At 39.9% G+C, this 22,050-nt stretch overlaps 1 protein-coding gene across 2 annotated transcripts in view; it reads left to right on the plus strand.

Moving 5' to 3' along the window:
• LRP1 (LDL receptor protein 1) overlaps nucleotides 1-22,050 on the plus strand; it is a 325,177-nt gene that overhangs the window by 203,684 nt on the left and 99,443 nt on the right. For both annotated transcript variants that reach the window (XM_089648596.1, XM_089648597.1), the window contains exons 50-70: nucleotides 1,750-1,918; nucleotides 2,181-2,272; nucleotides 4,323-4,458; nucleotides 5,626-5,879; nucleotides 5,980-6,141; nucleotides 7,095-7,211; nucleotides 7,405-7,592; nucleotides 7,936-8,134; nucleotides 8,664-8,798; nucleotides 8,958-9,123; nucleotides 9,554-9,636; nucleotides 11,442-11,677; nucleotides 12,984-13,171; nucleotides 14,053-14,270; nucleotides 15,118-15,214; nucleotides 16,150-16,307; nucleotides 17,932-18,134; nucleotides 19,471-19,632; nucleotides 20,090-20,242; nucleotides 20,651-20,775; nucleotides 21,510-21,653. In XM_089648596.1, coding sequence (XP_089504722.1) covers nucleotides 1,750-1,918; nucleotides 2,181-2,272; nucleotides 4,323-4,458; nucleotides 5,626-5,879; nucleotides 5,980-6,141; nucleotides 7,095-7,211; nucleotides 7,405-7,592; nucleotides 7,936-8,134; nucleotides 8,664-8,798; nucleotides 8,958-9,123; nucleotides 9,554-9,636; nucleotides 11,442-11,677; nucleotides 12,984-13,171; nucleotides 14,053-14,270; nucleotides 15,118-15,214; nucleotides 16,150-16,307; nucleotides 17,932-18,134; nucleotides 19,471-19,632; nucleotides 20,090-20,242; nucleotides 20,651-20,775; nucleotides 21,510-21,653 — 3,385 coding nt within the window. The remainder of the gene's footprint in view (nucleotides 1-1,749; nucleotides 1,919-2,180; nucleotides 2,273-4,322; nucleotides 4,459-5,625; nucleotides 5,880-5,979; nucleotides 6,142-7,094; nucleotides 7,212-7,404; nucleotides 7,593-7,935; nucleotides 8,135-8,663; nucleotides 8,799-8,957; nucleotides 9,124-9,553; nucleotides 9,637-11,441; nucleotides 11,678-12,983; nucleotides 13,172-14,052; nucleotides 14,271-15,117; nucleotides 15,215-16,149; nucleotides 16,308-17,931; nucleotides 18,135-19,470; nucleotides 19,633-20,089; nucleotides 20,243-20,650; nucleotides 20,776-21,509; nucleotides 21,654-22,050) is intronic.

The raw sequence follows: 22,050 nt of genomic DNA on the forward strand, positions 1-22,050 counted from the left end.
GTTGTAAGCCACTGATAATAAATCTTAACAGTAGGAACTTATTATTTATAACTCTAAGGGTTATATTTATAAATTAAGTTGTAGAGATTTGTTGAGGCTGAGGTTTTATTATCACCAAAATGGTGCTAGAGAAATGGTCCAAACATTAACCTCTCAGAAAAAGACTTTTATTTACTATGTGTTCCTTTGCGAACTGTCAAAACGTGATAATTTTTGTGATATTTACGAGTTTTGCTAAAAGCTTCATAACTCACGTTTTGGGAAACGTAGCCTCATTCTAAAAAATGTTTTGGAAAGATTATGAAATTCACTATCGCATTGTGTTGTAATACGTAAATATTTGCGTTTCTAAATATACATTTTATGAAAACGTCAAAAATATCTAAAAATCGCTTACCATTATTTCAAAGCTGTGAAAAATGTACTTTTTTCTGAGTATCATAAAGAAATAACACTTTATATATTGAAGAAATATAATTAGAAACTATTAGTCACCTCAAAATATTAACCGTCCAAACTAAAATATTTTTAATAAATTATTTAGAAACGCAATAAATTATGAACGAACAAGATGACAGATCCAATCGCCTTAGATAATGCACCTCTACTTTCCATAGATACTCTTGAATACAGACGCGTAGCGTTATTCATTATCGATACTCTGTTTTTTAAATCATGGCAATCCGTATACTAGTGATGGAAATAAATCGATTTTTGTAAAATCTCGCGCGTTTACGTGAAAAGACGTTCTAATGTCTTGACCGCTATTATCATATTTACGTCTTTTGACGTTCTAATGTTCTGAGTGGTTAAGTGGAAGGCACAAAATGCAGAGCAACAGCATTATAGTTTTTTTAAAAATTTAACTGCACACAGGAGGCTAACTAACTAACTAACCATCACGCCATTTCTCGCAGGGGTAGGAAGAGACGACGGAGAGCCAAACAACTCGGTCTTGGCACACACTTCTTGCCTCATTCACATTCATTCATCATCTCATACATACTCTTCTATTATTCTAACTCTTGACATGGCCCGAGTCTAGTATCTGATGCACTTGATCGTGCCATGTCTTCCTCGGCACACAGTAGGCATTGAGGAAAATAATATCCTTCAGGGTCTATGTCATCTTTGGAGGGTCCTTTTGCAGAAAGAAAGGAGTGAATATGAGTTTAAAAGACACCCATGTTGTATGAGGGAGGAAACACAGAGGCCGGCAATTGTTCCACAGCCGAACTGTTGGACTGAAAAACGAGTCGTGGAAATGACCCAATCTCACGTGTCAAATGTCAACTGTGTACAGATGTTTGGCAAGCACTTTTGGCATGCTTACTGACTATGCATTAGTGTCGAAAGGATCAATGAAGCTAGTTCCTCGGAAAGTTTTCCGTTGAAATATCGGTAGAACAAGGACAGCATTCCCATCTGACGCCAGTGCTCTAAAGATTGCATACCATTTTAGATGACGTTTTTACCAAAGATAGGGGAATATGTCAAGCGGACCGTCCGTTTCTGCACAGAGTCAAAGGTGACGAAATATCACGTCTGGAATGTCGGTGTCCTTGGCCCACCATTCCATCGCAAAAGTGGACGAGTATTGTTCACCTAGGAAATTGGAATGGCGGTCACGATCCTCGGGAATGAGATAATGACTAAAAAAGAATAAGGAAGAGTGTCGTTACAAGTTCTCGCTAACCACAATGATCGCAAGAAAACAAAATGATATTTTGATGTTGTGTTGTTTTGTAGGTATGTTGAACCCGTGCTACGTGCTGAATGGCGGCTGCAGTGATTTGTGCACCGTGGACCCGCGCGGCAGTCCCGTATGCGGTTGCTCGGCTGGCAAGGTGCTCGCATCTGACTCAAAGCGCTGCATCGAGGAGAACACTCTCTGCCCCTTCAAAGATCTGATTTTCCCGTGAGTATTTAACCTAATTTTACTGCTCAGGAGACAGTAGCCTTCCAACCCTTCACTTGTAGCCGATAATCTTAAACGCTCGGCAACGAAGACTGTCCCTATGAATGCTTTAAAAAAATTATAGTATATCCCTTTCCACTAATCAGTCTTAGTCACAACCTAATCTTTTTGCAATTTAATATTCTTTCAATACTTTTTCTTAGGTTTCAATTCTTATGTTTGTATTAGTCCACAGAATCTTAACCATATAATTGGTTTTCAGTTGTGCATCTGGTGGCTGCATATCGCTTGAGTCTACGTGTGACGGCATCAAACACTGCTCAGACGGCAGTGACGAGGAAGAAAACTTCTGCTGTAAGTATTGTCGAAATTCAGTCAATTCTGTTCCAAACCATTTCATCATCGCTGCACATCCCAGGGTGGGATTTGGCCTCCTCCACAAATGCTCTCCACTGGCTGTCCCTCGCTATTTACCTCAATTCCTCAGTCATTCCTGTTCTGCTCCAATCCTCAAATAATCTATCCACTTCCGCAAACCATCTGGCTATAATTTTTGATGTCCTGTCATCTGGCATTCTTTCAATATGTCCAACTCATCGCACTCTTTCAGAACCTACAGAATCTTATGATGGTCTCTTTGTGAATGTGAATACCGCACAAGAGTCCCGAACTGCTCCTAACCGTCTGGAGTCAAAGAAGAAGAAGAGGAAGGTGCTGGCCATTCCGATCTGGTCACCAAACACGGTTAAAGCCAAGTCAAGCAACGTTTAAATTATTAATGGTGGTCTTACACCACGGCGATACTGAGAGTATCTTCCACTCTTGAACGTGCCGCAAGTATACTTCATCTTACTAGTCGAGAGACTTACCCCTCAACCACGGAGGGCGGATTAATTAGATCTTCCGATACCTGACTCATTTTATCCAATTTCTAGCGTAGTAACTAACATCATTCCATTTCCAGGGGTAGGCAGAGAGGATGGACCGCCCAAGTACTCTGTCTAAGCACACACTCCTTGCTTCATTCACATTCGTAGATCGTCTCATACATACCCTTCTGTTATTCCGACTCTTGACATCGTCCGACTCAAGTATTTGTTGATCGTGCCGTGACTACCTCGGGCGTCCCCATCTTATATCATGCACATTCGTTGAATATCCTCCTTACACTTGTAGGCAGCCACTACGCTCGCATTTAATAGCCATAATATGATTTTTCTATATGGTATCCCCAGCGTCCTATTTACCTGCTGAGTGGAATAATCGCCATCTTCATTCGCTCTGGGGAACTGTGCGGCGGCTAGCGTACGTAGCTCGTCTACATTCCTTCTCATATTAACGTCGTGTTTGTAATATTGCAAATAAGTGTAATAAACGATAGATTCTGTGAAATACAATCTTCTTATTTTTAATCGACACGACACCCCTATAGTATGCGAAGCGGCGAGGTAAGCGTCGACCTTTGCATCCTATACACTCTTTTACTGGTTCATTCGCTCTTCATACGCAAACCATTGAATCGTCCCTTTCTTCATTTTACTTGTTGCTACTGCATTCAGTCTACAGCTCCACTACCAGCACTATTCTGTTAACCTCTCAGACATAGAATTTTATTTATTATGTGTCCCTTTGAGAACTGTCAGAACGTGATAATTTTTGTGTTATTTACGAGTTTTACTAAAAGCTTCATAACTCACGTTTTGGGAAACGTAGCCTCATTCTAAAAAATGTTTTGGAAAGATTATGAAATCCACTATCGCATTGTGTTGTTATACGTAAATATTTGCGTTTCTAAATATACATTTTATGAAAACGTCAAAAATATGTAAAAATCGCTTACCATTATTTCAATGTCTTGAAAAATGTACTTTTTTCTGAGTAGCATAAAGAAATAACACTTTATATATTGAAGAAATATATTTAAAAACTATTAGTCACCTCAAAATATTAACCGTCCAAACTAAAATATTTTTAGTTAATTATTTAGAAACGCAATAATTTATTAACGAACATCTTGACAGTTTCAATCGGCTTAGATAATGCACCTCTACGTTCCATAGATATTCTTGAATACAGACGCATAGCGTTATTCATTATCGATACTCTGTTTTTTAAATCATGGGAATCCGTATACTAGTGATGGAAATAAATCAATTCTTGTAAAATCTCGCGCGTTTACGTGAAAAGACGTTCTAATGTCTTGACCGCTATTATCATATTTACGTCTTTTGACGTTCTAATGTTCTGAGTGGTTAACAGAGACCGCTAATTTTGCTTCTTTATTTGGAGTTAGTTAAGGCTAGGTTAGTATTTTGGGTTAGTTACCATGCTCATAAATATATTCTATTGCACCACGTAATCCCACAGAGTAATAATTAATATGAAAATAAATGTTGATTTGTAGCAACCCGGAAATGTCCCACCAGCCACTTTCAGTGTGGCAGCCGCTGTGTGCACCAAACGCTGGTCTGCAACAAGGAGAATGACTGCGAAGACGGCTCCGATGAACTCAACTGCCCCTGCGAGGATAACTTCTTCCTGTAAGTAATCTCATCTGGCGTCTCACAAGTCACAACTGCTCCCGACTTTCGATTGGGGTATGTTCAGGCTGAATGTAGTGGTGAGGAAAGGAAATGGAGTAGAGGAAAGTGGGGAAGTTTCTACAGAGTTTTCCAATAAGAGGCGTTATTTTGATATTCAATCGTAAAAGATCAATGGTTTCGTTGCTTGTGTGGCACGTAGCGCCGTCTTGTTGAAAGTAAACGTTGTCCAGATCAATACCATCCAATTCCGGCCATAAAAAATCATTAATCATCTCTCGATAGCGCAATCCATTCACCGTAACTGTTGCTCCAGCCTCGTTTTCGAAAAAAGTAAAGTCTAACGACTCCACCGGACAATAAACCTCACCAAACAGTCACACGTTGAGGATAGAGAGGCTTTTCAACAATAACTCTTGGGTTTTCCGAGCCCCAGATGTGACAATTTTGTTGTTGACGAAGCCACTGAGGTTGAAATGGGCCTCATCACTCAAGATGATTTGCATTTGATTCACTCAAGTGAATTTTAATAATTTCAATGGGTTGTTGAAGCGTGTATCGTTCCATTTTTATTAATGGCGTAGTTTCTACTTGTCAAATGTCAAAACATGACGGCTTCAAAAGTAACATCTACCGAAATAGCGGGCTATTCAAAATAACACCTCTTATTGGAAAACCCTGTACATGGTTAAAGCCATTTCAAGCAATGTTTTGATTATGAATGGTGGTCTCTCACCAGGGTGATACTGAAAGTATTGATCACTCTGGAACATGCCACAGATCTATTTGGTAGGGAACCTACTGCCATGTGACTTTACTGCTTTTTATAAATTTAAATATATGTTTTTTAATAATATTAATACAAAGCGTAAAACACCACACCAAGGACTATAATATACATAAATTCAGTTTGCCGCCATTGTTTGGAAAGAATGTCAACTTGCTACACTATCGCCACTAGCGACAGCGATGGGTAAATTACGCCAATATTTTACTGGAGTTGGGCATATCATTATCATTGCAGGGTATTTGGTTCAATCCTCTGATTGCAAAGTCCTTCATTATGACACAAGCAACATTTCTGCTTAGTACGATAATATAAGAGTTCTTCAAATATCGTTAGGTTATTTGTAACGTGTGCTGAAACAAAATTTTGTGTCTTTCCAGTTGCGGTACTGGTCAGTGCATTACCGCTATCCTGGTGTGCGACCTCAAGGCCGACTGCCCGGACGCGTCCGATGAGATGGGCTGCGGTCTAGGACCCTGCTCGGGCCCCAATGCACTCGGGGGCCGGTCCCCGCCGCCTGGGGACCAGCGAGCCCCGCAGCGCTGCGCTCACACCTCGCCCTGTATTCACCCCGCTTGGGTGTGCGACGGGCAGAATGACTGCCTGGATAACAGCGACGAGGCCAATTGCACAGGTTCGTGATGTTCAATAATAATATATGTTGGCACTATGTTATGGTATTTTAATTTATTGACGCTTTGCAATGATTTAAACAATTTTTTCTCTCTCGTTAGTTACGACAACTGCTGCACCAACCAAGTGTGCTGCGGACAGATTTGCGTGCGCCGGAAATCCGGAGGTGTGCATTTACCTGCAGTGGCGGTGTGACGGAGAGGACGACTGCTTCGATGGAGACCAGTCTCCGGATGGTATCAGCTCTGACGAGGCTGGCTGCAGTGAGTACCAATCCAGCAAATATATAACTAGTATTATTAGTACGAATCCGTGCGCACAACGCGTGTCTTCATGCATACTACTAAAAATTGCAACTACGCACAGCGACGCCCTACTTTTGTTTCTACCTACACACCAAATGCATAACTTTTATTGCATAACAGCTTTGTTAGTTCGTGCAGTTTGGTTGTAGCCCTGTGGCAGTCGGCACGCTTCCATGCCATATCTCCTTATGTTTCTATTGTAGAGTAGAACCCCGTTAATTCGAAATCCACGGGATCCATGTGATTCGAAAGTTTATGAAAAAAATTCATACAAAAGTCGAGTTTCGCGCCGACCTGTCAAATTCAGGTAGGTATTTAAATCACTATGTTACAACTTATTTTCGTATAAGTCGAATTGTCGCTGATCACTGTTGCGGCTGGCCTGTCGGATTGCGATTTACCAAATAATAATAATAATATGAATTATAACCGCATAAATCGAAAGTTTACGGCGTTACTGCCATGGACTGTCTGTCAGATTCAGATTTATTTTGCACAAGTCGAAATTTTCGTTTCGGAGAATTTGAACAATTCATCAAATTTCTACGTTTATTTTCAGGTTCTTTGAAAGTCCTATCCGAGTTCTGTTATTAAAATATCGTAGGCTAGTTTCTTGAAAAAACTCAAATAATAATAGGATTTGAAAAAATCTTTCACAGAACCCAAAAATGAACATTGAAATTTGAATAATTCTTCAAAGTTTATTTTCAAGTTCTGTGAAAGATTTTTTACCAGTTCTGTTATTATTTCAGTTCTGTCAAGTAACTAGCCTATAGTGATATAATAACAGAACTCGAATAGGACTTTCACAGAACCCGAAAATGAATGTTGAAATATGATGAATTATTCTAACTCTCCCAAACATCCCGTCCTTAATTGCTTATAATCTAAATTGTCTTTTGTTATTTCAGAGCACCAGTGCCATAAGGAGCAGTTCACCTGCAGCAACAATGAATGTATTCCCGCTTCCTGGCAGTGTGACGGCAGCCCGGACTGTACCGACGGCTCCGATGAATCTCTTCACTGCAGTAAGTTTTAATTTTTCAGTATTTACAGATTGCTGACACAAGGAACTAACTAACTGAATGTTCCCGATCAGTATTTGCAGTAGCGAACCCTGCCTCTTTTGTCCCTTTTAGTCGAGATCACTAGAGAATCTTCTAACTTAACTATTTTAATCAATAACATTTCTTTTACTTAAAAAATGGTACATGTTTGCAGTGGAGCGCACTTGTTCGAAGGATGAATTCCGCTGCGGCAACACATCACGCTGCATCCCATGGGTGTGGGTGTGCGACGTGCAGGAGGATTGCGCCGGGGGCGAAGACGAGGGGGCGGCGGCAGGCTGTCTGCCCACTCCCTGCCCCCCGGAGAGCCTGCAGTGCGCCAATGGGGCCTGCGTGTCCAAGGTAATCAAAAAACTAACCAATCAATCATTCAAACAAACAATTAAGCAAGCAATGAACCGATCAATCAATCAGTTATTCAATCAATCTGTCAACCAATCAATCAATCAACCAATCAATCGGCTAATCATTCATTCAATCATTAAATTAATAAATCAATTATTCAATCAGGCGATACTTGACCCGGTTTAGCTTTTGTCACGTTGTTATTGTGTTGATATTGGATCAAATTTTAATAGATGTACGCAATACCGCCTCTATGACTGCCATATTTTGCACGAACCTGCGCTAGATAAGTAAATAAAATAACTATTCATGTTACTAACACGGCCATTTCTGATTCCAGCACTTCTATTGCGACGGCGATTACGACTGTGCGGACCGCTCCGACGAGCCGACGGGGTGTGTCGGGTTTGGAGGCCCCGGGGAGGCCTGCGGGCCGGGCCGGGTGGCTTGCGCGCACGGCGGCTGTGTGCTGGGCCACTGGGCCTGCGACGGATACGATGACTGCGGAGACGGATCTGACGAGGAGCCTACACTGTGCGGTAAGTGTTTTATACACAGCAAGGGAGCCCCAGATAACCTAAAAACTATAATGACTGGTTGTCCACTGCAGACGAAGCACATGGTGAACACAAAAGAATTGTCCCGTGCCATGTGTCGCATGTGCATTCTATAGCCTCGCATCGTAATCATAATATCTGGCTATCCAGTCAAGGCATATCCAGGATATCAGGATACCAGGATATCAGGATACCAGGATATCAGAATACCAGGATATCAGGATACCAGGATATCAGGATACCAGGGTATCTGGTCAATTCACTATCTGTTGCATCTCTTCTATCTATGCCACCTTTATTACGTTGTGCAATTTTATCAAAACTGGTAAGCTATAAATTGCAAAAGAAACGAAAATACAGCTCCACTAACCTAATCTATCTCAATGCTTCAATATCCATTTATTAAATATCTTTTAATGAATATCCTAATTCTGTTAGCTCTCCGAGGATGCTGGGAAATTCATTATGAGCTGCCTTTTTTAAAATTGGGCTTAAACTACTATTTTTTCAGACAAACGCAACAATAAGGAGCTCAGCTCGTGCGGCAGAAATGAACACGAATGCACCAATCACGTGTGCGTTAATATCACACAGCTTTGCGACGGGAAGAATGACTGCGGAGATTCTAGTGACGAGACCAAATGCTGTAAGTATAGGTCTTATGAGATCTACTATTATTTTTATTTATTAAATTATTGTTCAAGATTATTTACAAGCTTTTTGAAATAATATGACTGATTGTCAGAGGGGCGGGTATGTAAAATCAATTTGCCATGTTTATGTATAATAATTGTGTATATTGCAGCCATAAATGAGTGCCTTGTCCCCTCGGTGTGCGCCCACCACTGCACCGACCAGATTATCGGCTACACATGCTCCTGTAACCGAGGGTACCGGGTCTCCGACAAGGACAAGCACCTCTGCATCGACGTGGACGAGTGTCTCGACAACCCCTGCGGGCAGGTCTGCAGGTAAATGCAACCAACCCAAACTCAATGATTCACGGTTCCATTTCATTACTAAACTAACCTAACCTACTATTTTATCATATTCTTTTTTTTTTCTGTTCTGTTAATCCAGTTACCGTTTTTCACATCTTTATCATTTTTCAAGATTCAATTTAGGTTCTAAATTTGTTTTATGATCATCAAATTGACGATTAGTACAACTGTAGACATTTTTTTAATCAATTTTGATCAACGGTTATGTTGTTATGTTTGTCAGCTGATAACAGTTCGTTGAAACAGACATATAACCGGCATTTCACAATGTCAAAAATTCAAAATGATGCCGATTGTTGAGTTAGTGGTCACCGAATTAGAATTTTTGGTGTTTTTACTATCCATGTTCTTTCGTCAAAAATGAAAACATTTTAAAAGTAATTTATTGTGTGTTTTACAGAAATACTCAAGGAAGTTTTGTCTGTTCCTGCCAGGATGGATTCAGCCTTGCCACCGATAAGATTACATGCCGGGCCAACAGCAGTAAGTCGTTTTCTTGTATTTTCTAAAACCCCTGGTATTATTATTCAATGTGCCAGTGTTGCCGACATGGCGATGCGAAATTTGTACCCGTCACGTGCCAGCGTTGCCATGGTGGCAACAGCATGCAGTATTATCTATTCATGAATTTTTTTAATCTTTAAAATGTATTCACACCATATTTAACTCTTTGCACGCGGCCGTATCAACTGTTGTTACGGCAAAAAGTCCATACTCATACGTGGCTGTATCAACAGTTGATACGGAAACTTTGACAGCCGATATTCCGGCGCTCTTTCGTCATAAATGTATTTCTTGCTCACTTGGACATTCGTAGAACTATCACGATGCTGACATCTACAAGAATTTCTCAAAATAAAAATTGTATTTCATAAAAAAAGATCGATAATCAAGTGCGCCTCTTTGCGCCTTTTAGTCCTTTAGTTTACATTTTTATCAACGGATGGCGTTCGTACTAGTCTGTCATTCATAACTGTTCATAACTAAAAATGATAAGTGATCATGGTGTCCCACTTGTGTCTATCAACGCAGTGGCCTAAGTACACACACGCCGAGTGAATGGCGGGACCACATTCAAAAGATACGGTACATCATTGTATGAAATTTTATGTTTTTGTTTTTATAAACATCTAAGAGTGTTAACACACGAGGATTTGTTTTCATATTGTGGAGAATAATCTGTTCTGTCTATATAGTCTAATAAATCATGCCAGAATGCTATAATTTGACATTTATATGCGTGCATAGGTATTTGAAAATATGTACCGCGTATGAAAAAGGTTAAATGAATCACAATGGCTTGTTCACAAAATGATCAATTAGACATTTCATTCATTGCTTTGCTTGAAGTTGTAAAGTTTTTGCGCGAGTCTTGTGAGTTCTTGTGAGGGTTGAGTCTGAGGAAGATAATTTTTCTCATGGCCTAGTCATCTTTGGGGATGCTGTGTGGTGGTTTTTTTTAAATAAAGGAAGGAGAGGAAGTTCTGGGAAGGAAAAAGGTATGAAGGGTGGGTAGAGGAATCTGGGGGTCAGTGGGTCCAGGAGTTACAGACGTATGAATCCATCCCTTCTACTGTGGTGCATAGCGATGGTTCGAGAGAGTTCTGCTGGAGAGGTCAAAGGATCTCCCTCAATCAGTCTTTCCCGATCCGGCCTGCCACGTGGTAGGGAAGCAGACATATCCTCCGCCCAAAATCTCACATTTCACAAATTCTGTTCACATAGAATTTTGAAAAATACATACTGTACACATTATCTGAAAGATGGTACAGTGATTTAATAAGAAACATTATTTTGTAAACTTGAAGAGCTAAACTTGAAGATCAGTCTACTGGACTAAAAATCAGAGGAGCTACTTATAGAGGACCAACAACTGGCATCGCCACAGTTTCCTCAGCACAGAGGTACCACGAGATCCTCAACAAATACCCCAATTTGACTGGGCCTTCTTTGCAGACACCGGATGCAGTCAAACATTCTGTTCTTGAGCGTCGTATAACCAACACGTTGTTATCCATTCAAATCACTCTCGCTCTAAAATGTTATTCGTAACCTTCTGATTAATAAATTATTAAACGTGGAAGTTTCTTTCATTACTCCGAATCAATGACCCCGCAGCACCGAGTAAGTATCCTGGCGAACCACGACTCCTGCAACATGAAACTTCCACAACCTTTTATGCCCGGCACACGAAAGAAATTGAAGCTCGCGAGTATCTGGCAATCTTAACGTTAACATATCAACGGTTTGCGTTTATCACCCCTTTTAATATTTGTTTTTATTCCCAGGGACTCCAGCCTCGCTGATATTCTCGAACCGCTACTACGTGCGCATGATGAGCCTGGGCTCCGGCGAGGCGGCCCTGCTGGCCCACAACCTGACCAACGCCGTCGCCCTGGACTTTGACTGGGCGGGCCAGTGCATCTACTGGTCGGACGTGAACCGGCACGGCTCCAGCATCAGGAGACTGTGCGATATGAACACGACCAATGCTGCCGGCGCGGCTACCAACACTTCTTACCAGGTGAGTTGTCATAAATAGTTACATAATTCCCTTTGTGAGTATGACCGTCCGTACATACAAGCGTGAACTTTTGATAATTGGAACCGATAGTATCTTGAAGAAATCATCAAATTAAAACAATCAGGGTAGGAACACATGTTATAATATCTGCTATTTATTGGAGTGTCGACTGCATGAAAACTAGTGATGTAACAGACCTCAACTTCTGCTTTCACAAATGCAGATGTTTCTCCTACTATTCACTTCCACTTTCTGTTTCTGCAAAATTATGACAGCAGTTTATCGGAACTTTCTAGGATTAATTCCCTAGCAACAGTGTGCCTTGCGTGATTTGTTTTCAGATTAGTAATTATGTAATGTAACCTAAGTGTACGTCATTTCGTAGTTTTTTGCTTGCCACCAATTACAGGGTGAAAAAGAGACAAAATTAGTTTTTGTTAAATATAACTTACCACTGTTAAATTTTGAATACAGTCAAACTCGATTAAGAAGTTCCCACTCAAGAAGAAGTTCACGTTTAAGAAGTTTTGTTTTTCGATCCCTTGAAAATTCCCTAGAAAAAACACAATTTTTTCCAGGTTAGAAGATTTGCAGCTGAAACTGCTTTCCACTTAAGAAGTTTTTAAAGTTCGAAAGCGCGAAATCGAGATATTGGACAGTTATTATTGGGCCATTTTCAAAGGGAAAGAGAATACAAACACAACATTGTAATTTTTTTTCGTTTCATATTCATTTACCTACGCTTACTATGTTGTCATAGCCGGAAACAACACATAATACTAATAATTATGTGTTATGTGAATTTGGATCCCACTTAAGATGTTTTCCAGCTTAAGATTTGTCTGGTCCCTTGGAAAACTTCTTAAGAGACTTTCGCTGTATTGTAATTAAGATCAATGGAGGACATCTTCAAGGACACCATCCATCTTCATCTAACGAAAGTGTTTAAAGATATTCTATTCTGCCCATTCTCGTTGAATTCCTGACACGAATTACATATCTGTTTCCGTATCTGCAAAACAAATATATTAAAAATCCGCTTTTGTTACATCTCTTCAACAAACTTAACTTTCCTGCCTTGATTAGTCTACAAGCGGATCCGAAAAAGTAACACAATGTCTTTTTGTAACATCTGCGAGTGCTAGTGGAATAATGCGTATATCCTGCCTAATTATGTTAATATCAGTCGTGCATTCTTTCCAGATGTCCACTGCAATACCATCATTGTTTGCTTCTCTTTCCGAATCAAGGACACCATCCAATGTGTTGCCGTCACACTTATTATTTCCGTTAATGTTTATTCCAGTTACTCCATTCGGCCACCCTCCAGAACCCCGACGGTCTGGCCATAGACTGGGTTGGCCGCAACCTGTACTGGTGCGACAAGGGGCACGACACCATCGAGGCGTCCCGGCTCGACGGCCGCCACCGCAAGGTGCTGTTGAGCAAGGGGCTTCAGGAGCCCAGAGCCATCGCGCTAGATCCAAAACACGGGTATGTTGTTTTTTTTCACAGTTTTTTATGTGTTCCAGTAATCAGTTCTTGTGAAGTGCCAGAATTAAAAAAATCGGGGATTCTAATAATAAAAAACTTACAGTAATCTGATAATTACAGTAATCCGGTAAATACAGCTTAATCTAACGATATCGTAATTTGTCGATTACAGCATTCCGTCAATTATGGTAATCCTTCAATTACAGTTATACGACTGTTACAGTGATCTGACAATTATGGTAATATTTATTCTAAAATGATTACAGTTTTCCGAAAATTACAGTAATCAATCAGTTATGATATATAATAAGGCTCTCGACTAGTAATCTGAAAGTCGCGTGTTTAAGTAAATTTTATTTAATGAATTTGTGTTATTCTCAATTATAATAATATATACTTTACAGTGGCACGTTCCAGAGTGAAAGATACTCTAATATCGCCCTGGTGTAAGACCACCATTCAGAATGACACGTTACTTGAAATGGCTTTAGCTGTGTTTGATGATCAGGTGTGAATAGCCAGGTACTCCCCACCTTCCTTTCTCCTTCTCCTTCCAACTACCTTCAGCCTCACAACATACCCCAATTGGGGATGGCATAGTTTTGCTGGCTCCCGACATTACAAATGAACTGATATTATTATTAATGATTTGACAATTACGGTAATCTGAGTTGCACCACTTCAATAATTTTAACTATTCCAAGTGTAACCTTTTATGTCCTACATTTGTAACCTTATTGTAAAATTGATTTTGCACAAATAATCAAAGTAATCCGGTAATTCCGGTTACTTGGCAACACAGTAAACATTCAATTTTAGTAATCACATTAACACCAGTCGAGTATGTTTCTACCTCTCTTAAATAATGTTTTCCCTTCCAGAATGATGTATTGGTCGGACTGGGGCGAGCGCCCGCACATCGGACGTGCCGGAATGGACGGGGCCGACCCTCAGGTCATCATCACCTCGTCGCTGGGCTGGCCCAACGCCCTCTCCATATCGCACGAGAGCCGAGAACTTTACTTCGCTGACGCCAAGGAGGACTATATCGCTGTGGCTGATCTGGACGGGAAGAATATCAGATTCTTGTTCAGCAGAGGTAATTTGTGAACATGAGAATTTTCTATATTATACGAAAGTTTAACGTTATGAAACAAATTCCACGAATGTACAATAATGTAAGTGTCAATGTTAGAAAAAATTGAACACTCTGTCCACTGCTCAACCAGCCGTCAATTGCGTGTATGAACATGAGATTGCGATGCACGCTGCACGCTCCGTCCTGCAGAATGCTCGACTAGAGCGAGAACTCAGACTTAGACTAGTAACTAATAACTTACAGCTAAGATTTGTTACTGTGACTAAGATTTTTTTATAACTAATGATTTACAACTAAGACTTGACTTGTGACGTATAAAAGTATCACATGTTTATGACCATGTGGGTCTTACATACATAATACTGCTAAATAGCTTACAAGTAGTACACTTCAAGTAATACCAGAAGACCGACTTCCGCATAACATACTGACAGCAATTCCAGAAAGAAGTGGGCCGCTGCAACTCCCGAGAACCAATAAACTTGTTGAATTTTCCTCGAAGGTTGAGTTATTTTGGTTTTTATTTATTTATTTATTGATTAGGAACATTTACCGACTATTAACATGAAAAGGTCATTAGATAAGCAATGCAAAAAGCTCAGATGTCAACAGTCCACTTAAAAATGTTCACATCATGCACAGTTTAAGTATCATAATACACTATGTATCAACAAAAAAATATAAACAGCAAAACATGAACAAAGTAAAAAAAAGACATATCAAAAACAAAACATACAGATCGACATATGATCCAAAAAAAAAAGAAAACAAATAGAGTAAATAAAAAAACAAGCAAACATTTTTTGTTAATTTGGTTATTTGGTTTATTTTGATTTATTTTTTGCAGCGAAAAATCCACTTCTGAACCTGCACCACATTTTCGCTATCGCAGTTTGGGAGGGGCACATCTACTGGAGCGATTGGGAGACCAAAACCATCGAAAGGCATTTATAAGACTATTAATAAAATATTAACACTCTGTTAACAGTATGTAGATTGAAGGGCTGGTTTTTCGGAGTAGTCCACTCCGAGCGCCGACTTGCCAAGGAGCCTAGGAACCAAGTTGCTGATGATAACATAACACTTATTTATGTTACCACCATACTACGGGCATTTGCCTAGTTTGGGGTATTATGTATATATAATAAATAAACTAAAGTTAATAGAGGTTTTTGAGGTTTTTACTGGCGCTAGGCCGGCCCTGGTAGAGCGTAGAGTATAGGTAATTTATTTTTATTTATTCATTTTTGGGAAATCGACAGTTTACATTTAATCAGTTTTTACATAAGTGTTATTTAGTAAAATAAAACCAATTATGGATTTCCTCCTTGTGACTTTAACTAATTAGATAAATTTACAAAACAATATATTTATAGCCATGGAGAGAGGTTGTAGATATAAATCAAATCATAATAGAGATATAAACAATAGAGACATAAACATTATTCACAAACCATCAGAGAAATATTCTTTTATGGACCTCTTGTATTTGGTAAGTTCACATCTGAAAATATCAACCTTAGATAATTAACGCTATTTTAATTATTGCTTAGTCTGATAATAGTGGAATATCGCTAAAATCAGTGGTTAGTATTAGCATTTCCTGGACCGTTGCACGCATTTACAGTTTACTCAGACACGGCGATTGAACTGTTCGGTTCCTAAACTGAGCGGTTTCGTGTGAATTCCAGTATGGAGCACCATGCACCTCGACAACACTACACTACACCCGATTGGTTTAAACCGCACGGTTTTACCGCCCTGTCTGAAACAGCATTTAACCTCCCACTTGTATGCACTTATTAAAAACATTCATTTTTAGACAAAATGCTAGGCCTCGCTTTGTAAAAAAAAATTAAAATATGCTTTACTGGTACAGGTGTGAGAGGCATCCCCAATGGAGACATCCTCGGATGGCGAACACCACCATTCCACCGGCGACCAATCAGTCTGCCCACTGCCGGACCATGGCCAAACTGGTGCACAAGCCAATGGACATTCGGATATACCATCCCTACAGGCAGCGACCTGTTCCAGGTTACATGATTTTAATATAATATTTATTACATCCCCTTTTGGGCAACCCCCAAACACTACTTTGAGATACTTGAATGTTGGAAATTAACTCTTCTTTCTATTACTATCCAGGTAGATAAAACTTTAAGGTGAAATTTTACTTACAAATGCTACACGTACTAATTACAATAAGAAACAACTATTTCAGTTGTTGGAGATGGAAAATAGTGCAACTTAATATGTGCGATAGTCGCGTAGACTATCAACACATGGGTCAGATTATAATTGTTATAATCTAGGCCGGTATGTGGTTATGTGGATTAACGCTAAGTTCGCTGACCAAAAGGATAGGTACTCGCACATGTGACTCACGATTTTGGTGAGCGCTCGTATGGTGGAGGAATTCACAGGCATTTGGAGAGGATTGCACTAATTATAAGTCATAGCATGACGTAACATTGAACTGATTATAAGTCCGAATAAAGTTCGAAGTAACCCATCGGTTATGTTCACGGTAAGGTGTTATTGACAACTGTCATTCAATGACGGTTTCGTTACGGCGCAGGCGCGGGCGGCGCGATTCAAACTTGTAAAATTTGAATCCTAGCCTCCTTATTGGTTGGAGCGGAAAAAGCGTCAAAACAATTCATCGTCATGAAAAATAATAGCTATTTGATTCACCTTCGCGACCATCTGTCATGCTGATAGAATTATAACCTAAAATGTTAATGTTTCTTTGTTCAAAATTTTAAATCTCCGAAAGTTCTTGACCGATTGCTTTGAAATTTTGACACAACGTTGCATTCGAATACGTGTGTGTTTTTATATACCTATATTATATAAATGTCACCTGTGACAGGTAAAAACATGCTTTTTTTGAAAAAGAGCGCCATCTGTTGGACAAACATGCTATTTGAAAAACAGCGCCATCTGTTGGAGGTAAAAGTAAAACAAGCTATTGTTTCTCTTTCTGCACTTTTCTAACAATAATAATAATACTTGGATGACTTGTATAGCGCCGTTTTTGTGCAAAAACACCTGACTAACGTGTGACGGAGTACAGCTAGTTAATAATAAAATAGGTTTTTACGCTATTTATTTTTTAATTAAACCCAAACTAACATATTTTGTTGAATAGTTTTTTTAGGTTCTTAGTTTGGGATTCTCAAAAATAAACATTATTTTTAGTAATATGTAATGCGTATTTTGTGCAGTAATTGTAGTGTAATTTTACCATCTTAAAGTTCACTAACTTCGGGAGTTGATTCTACGTGATAGTACAGGGTGGGAGAAAAGTAATTACCTGATATTCTTTTGCTGTAATTTTATTTTTTATGATAAACTTTGGTACTGCTTGCTATTCCGCGTTCTTGCGGAGTAAACCGATTCATATCTTGTCGATTTGTATTCTGCGTTTGTTTACTTCACAAATGTCAAAACCGAATTGACATTTGGCGCCATTTGCAAAAGTTATAGCGTTTTCCAATAGGGTGATTACTTTTGCCCCACCTTATACAAGCAAAAGAGATAAATAACTTTTTCCAAAATTTTGTCTTACGTTGGTTCTGCATTTGGACAAATGAAAAAAATCAGTTTATCGTGTTGATCTTGTCGGTATATGACTCCATGTTATTCTGTTTTCCAGACCGCAGTCTCCGTTGTGCCGCCCTGAACTGCACCGGGTTGTGCCTGCTGACTGTGGGCGGGGGGGCCCGCTGCGCCTGCCCCGAACACTTTGTGCTAGCTGATGACGAGCGCTCCTGCACCCCCAACTGCACCATGATGGCGCACTTTGTCTGCGCCAAGTCGCTCAAGTGCATCCCATTCTGGTGGCGGTGCGACACTCAGGTAAATACCATTATCTTCTCATTTTGTCCAGGAAGAGAAAGTTGGGATGGTTCTCTCTCTTATAATCTAGAGCTCAATGAAAAAGAAAATAGAGTTTAACTAACAAACTAATCATCACGCCACTTCTGCAGGGGTAGGCAGAGAGGACAGACTGTCAAACCACTCGGTCTTGGCACGCACTCTTTTTGCCTCATTCACATTCATACATTGTCTCATACATACTCTTTATTATTCTGGCTCTTGACATGGCCCGACTCAAGTATCTGATTTACTTGTTCGTGCTATATCTTCCTCGGGTGTCCCCGACTTCTGCTACCACTCACATTTGCATCATATATTCTCCTTTCTTCCCTCATTCGCTCTACATGCCCAAACCATCTAAGCGTCCCTTTTTTAATCTTACTCATTACGCTTGCATCAGCCTTGCACTCTTTGCGGATCTCCACATTTCTCACATGATCATACATGGTTTTACCACACTTACGCCAGGGATCTCACTTCTACAGAATTCAGTCTATTTTCATCTTTTCTCTGCCAGATCCATGCCTCACTTCTAATTGGATATGATTTAATCCGGTCCTTTTGATAAACTTCACCAGTCTAATGTTTCCTGGTTCCACAATGAATCTTTCCAGTTATCTGAGTCTTGTTTGCATCATGACCAGGGCGGGTCATTGGCAACATAGGTGATTAGAGTCTCTTCACCCTCTTCACATTTTCTGCGTCTTTTAGGGCTTTCCAGTCTCAACAACTGCGTGTCCTGAGGTAGCAGTGCCCTGTTAGTAGTCCTGCCAGTTATCTCAGTGAGTGCGCTGTTCACATTGAATTGTTGCCTCGTTCGCCTAAGGTCTGGTTCTTTCATGAGTACCGAATTTTAAGCAGAGCTAAGTATCGAAACAAAATTATCAGTGCCTAAATCAGTTTATTGCCGCACTCTTATATTATGGCCACCGATTCTGGATGATGAATGAGAAAGTACATTCTCAGGGTCCAAGCAAGTCATAAAATGGGTTCTATTGAGATTTTCGACAATCTCGTTGTACGGTAATCCTTATAGAAAAGCCGCAGATACAGATAATGCTCAAAATGCCAGCAGAGTGACTTTCGCATATGGGGGCAATTCTAGACCGAAGACGACCATTAGGCGGCTCTAGGCTAAACGGGAAAGTAGCTGCAGAGGCAATGTGAGGAGAGACTGGGCCTGAAATGGACTGCGACAGCTGAAGTAACGCAATACAGCAACATATATTATATATAACGACAGCCGGAGGCGCCTTGCCAAACAGATGGGTTGAAATAATGATGGTGATTTGAGGATGTTTATTGTTTCTTCCAGGACGATTGCGGAGATGGTTCGGACGAGCCCCTCAGCTGCCCAACGTTTAAGTGCTGGCCGGGACAGTTCCAGTGCAGCAACGAGCGCTGCATCCACCCCTCCAACATCTGCAATGGGGAGAACGATTGCAATGACGGATCTGACGAAGTCGACTGTGACAAGGTAGACTTTTGTGCTCCATGATTGAAATAATCAAATATGTACCTGAATTGGTTATTATTAACTCTATTGAGCCTAGCCCATTCCTCTTGAAATCGTTACCACAACTTGTTCAAGATACCACATGGCAGAACAGAGCTAGCGCAGCATAGCATGACAAGAGGAATGGTGCTATTGAATAAAATTTCTAAAGTAAATTCTTCAAAATCTTCTTATTATTATATAACTATTCAGGTACAGTAAAATGGGTGACTTATCATCATGACTCAATTTTCAACACACACAATAACAACACCAAGGAAACGGCATTGTGATTTTGTTGATGTGATTTCATGCTGTTTAATCATCAGCCGAATGGACGGATCAATTATATGTCTCGGTATAATACAGAGACAGACAGCATTAACATTAATTTATGTATTCGAAATTATTTTCTTATGTTTATCTCATTCTGTTGCAGTTCACGTGCCTGTCGTCGCAGATAAAGTGCAAGGGGAATGCGACCGTCAACGACCGCTGCATAGCAGCAACGCTGAAGTGTGACGGGAAGCCTGATTGCGTCAATGGGGAAGATGAGAAGGACTGCCCGGCCAGTACCTGTCCACCCACAAAAGTAAGTTGTGGTTTTTGTCTAAAACCTGTTTGTCCTGTTTCATTAACCTAATATTTTTGTCCATTATTTATCCCCACTGCATAATTAATTCTATAATCAAAATATTCTGTCCATTCTGGTCTGTAGAGATGGTTGATACCTGAAATGGTAATAAAATGCAGTTCCAGTTACCGGAGATCGATGTGGAACCAGTTCTTTATCCAGTTACTTTTGGAACCGATTCCTCAAAAAGAAAAAATATTTGATAAATTATTTTTAATTCTTATCTGTAATAATAATACTTAACTACTTTTGATAGTGCATTTTTTGTCTTGTTGCCAGTTTTCCATTTTGTTCTTTTATCTTCTAGTCTGATCAATCTCTTCTATTTTTCTCATGCACATACAACTTATATCTCTCTCCTTCTAGTTCCTCTGCAACAATGGCAAGTGTATACCCAAGGTGTGGGTGTGCGACAGAGACAACGACTGCGGCGACAACTCGGACGAGACTCAGCAGTGCAGCGACAGGCAATGCGCTGCCGACTTCTTCAGGTATTAATTATCCACATTCATATGTTTATCCACATTATTAATTATCCACATTGACACAGTTATATTTGCAGGCAGCCAAAATAGGAATGAACAAGCAAACTTTTTTTTTAACTCTTTCAGACCTTAAAAAATATATTTGCATTTTAGTATTTTTTATAATAAGTTAGAAGTTGCTTCCTTCATTTGAGAAAATATTAGGTTTTACTTGGTGTGTTACAGTTAATATGACAAATCATACACTGTATACATAAAAAAACATTCCTTGGGTGCTGAAATCAAGGTTAAACTGACTAAACATGACTACTTCCTAAGCAGCCTATGAAAAAAAAATGGTAAAATGATTGAAAAACTATTATTTTTTAAAAATTTAATATAAATTGAATTTAAAAATATTATTATTAATTACTTGCAAGTAGTTTTTGGTTTTTATTATTCATACAGCTGTTTTGGCTTTCGAGGCCATTTTCAAACTGTTTGACAGTTATATTCTTAAATTTGATTTATATTAAATTTAAATAAATAAATGATTTGTTTATGTCCGTATTTCAAGAAGATTATCGCTTACCACATATTATCACTCATATATAAATACATCCTTCACCATAATCTGCGCATTTGGCCGTGATGCACAGATGTCTTTTGGCAGATTCTGTGAATTCTTATTGCCCCGTAATATCAACATGATTGGGTTTATGCACGTTATGAATAATAATACTGCATGTTATTGTCAACAGATGTCAGTCAGGACGCTGCATCCCGCTGGCATGGCGTTGCGACGGGGACCCAGACTGTCCCGGAGGGGAGGACGAAGCGCAGTCCTGCACCGATCCGCGACAACACTCTTGCGAACCTACCTACTTCAAGTGTAGGAACGGGAAGTAAGTGTATTGGATAATTCACTTAACACGATAGTATCAGACTGTCCCGGAGAGGAGGACGAGGCGCAGTCCTGCACCGATCCGCGACAACACTCTTGCGAACCTACCTACTTCAAGTGCAGGAACGGGAAGTAAGTGTATTGGATAATTCACTTAACACGATAGTATCAGACTGTCCCGGAGGGGAGGACGAGGCGCAGTCTTGCACCGATCCGCGACAACACTCTTGCGAACCTACCTACTTCAAGTGCAGGAACGGGAAGTAAGTGTATTGGATAATTCACTTAACACGATAGTATCAGACTGTCCCGGAGGGGAGGACGAGGCGCAGTCCTGCACCGATCCGAGACAACACTCTTGCGAACCTACCTACTTCAAGTGCAGGAACGGGAAGTAA

Source organism: Hesperophylax consimilis, chromosome 28 (assembly GCF_061612785.1).
Source record: "Hesperophylax consimilis isolate HC1 chromosome 28, BYU_Hcon_1.0, whole genome shotgun sequence".
Classification (NCBI taxonomy): domain Eukaryota; kingdom Metazoa; phylum Arthropoda; class Insecta; order Trichoptera; family Limnephilidae; genus Hesperophylax; species Hesperophylax consimilis.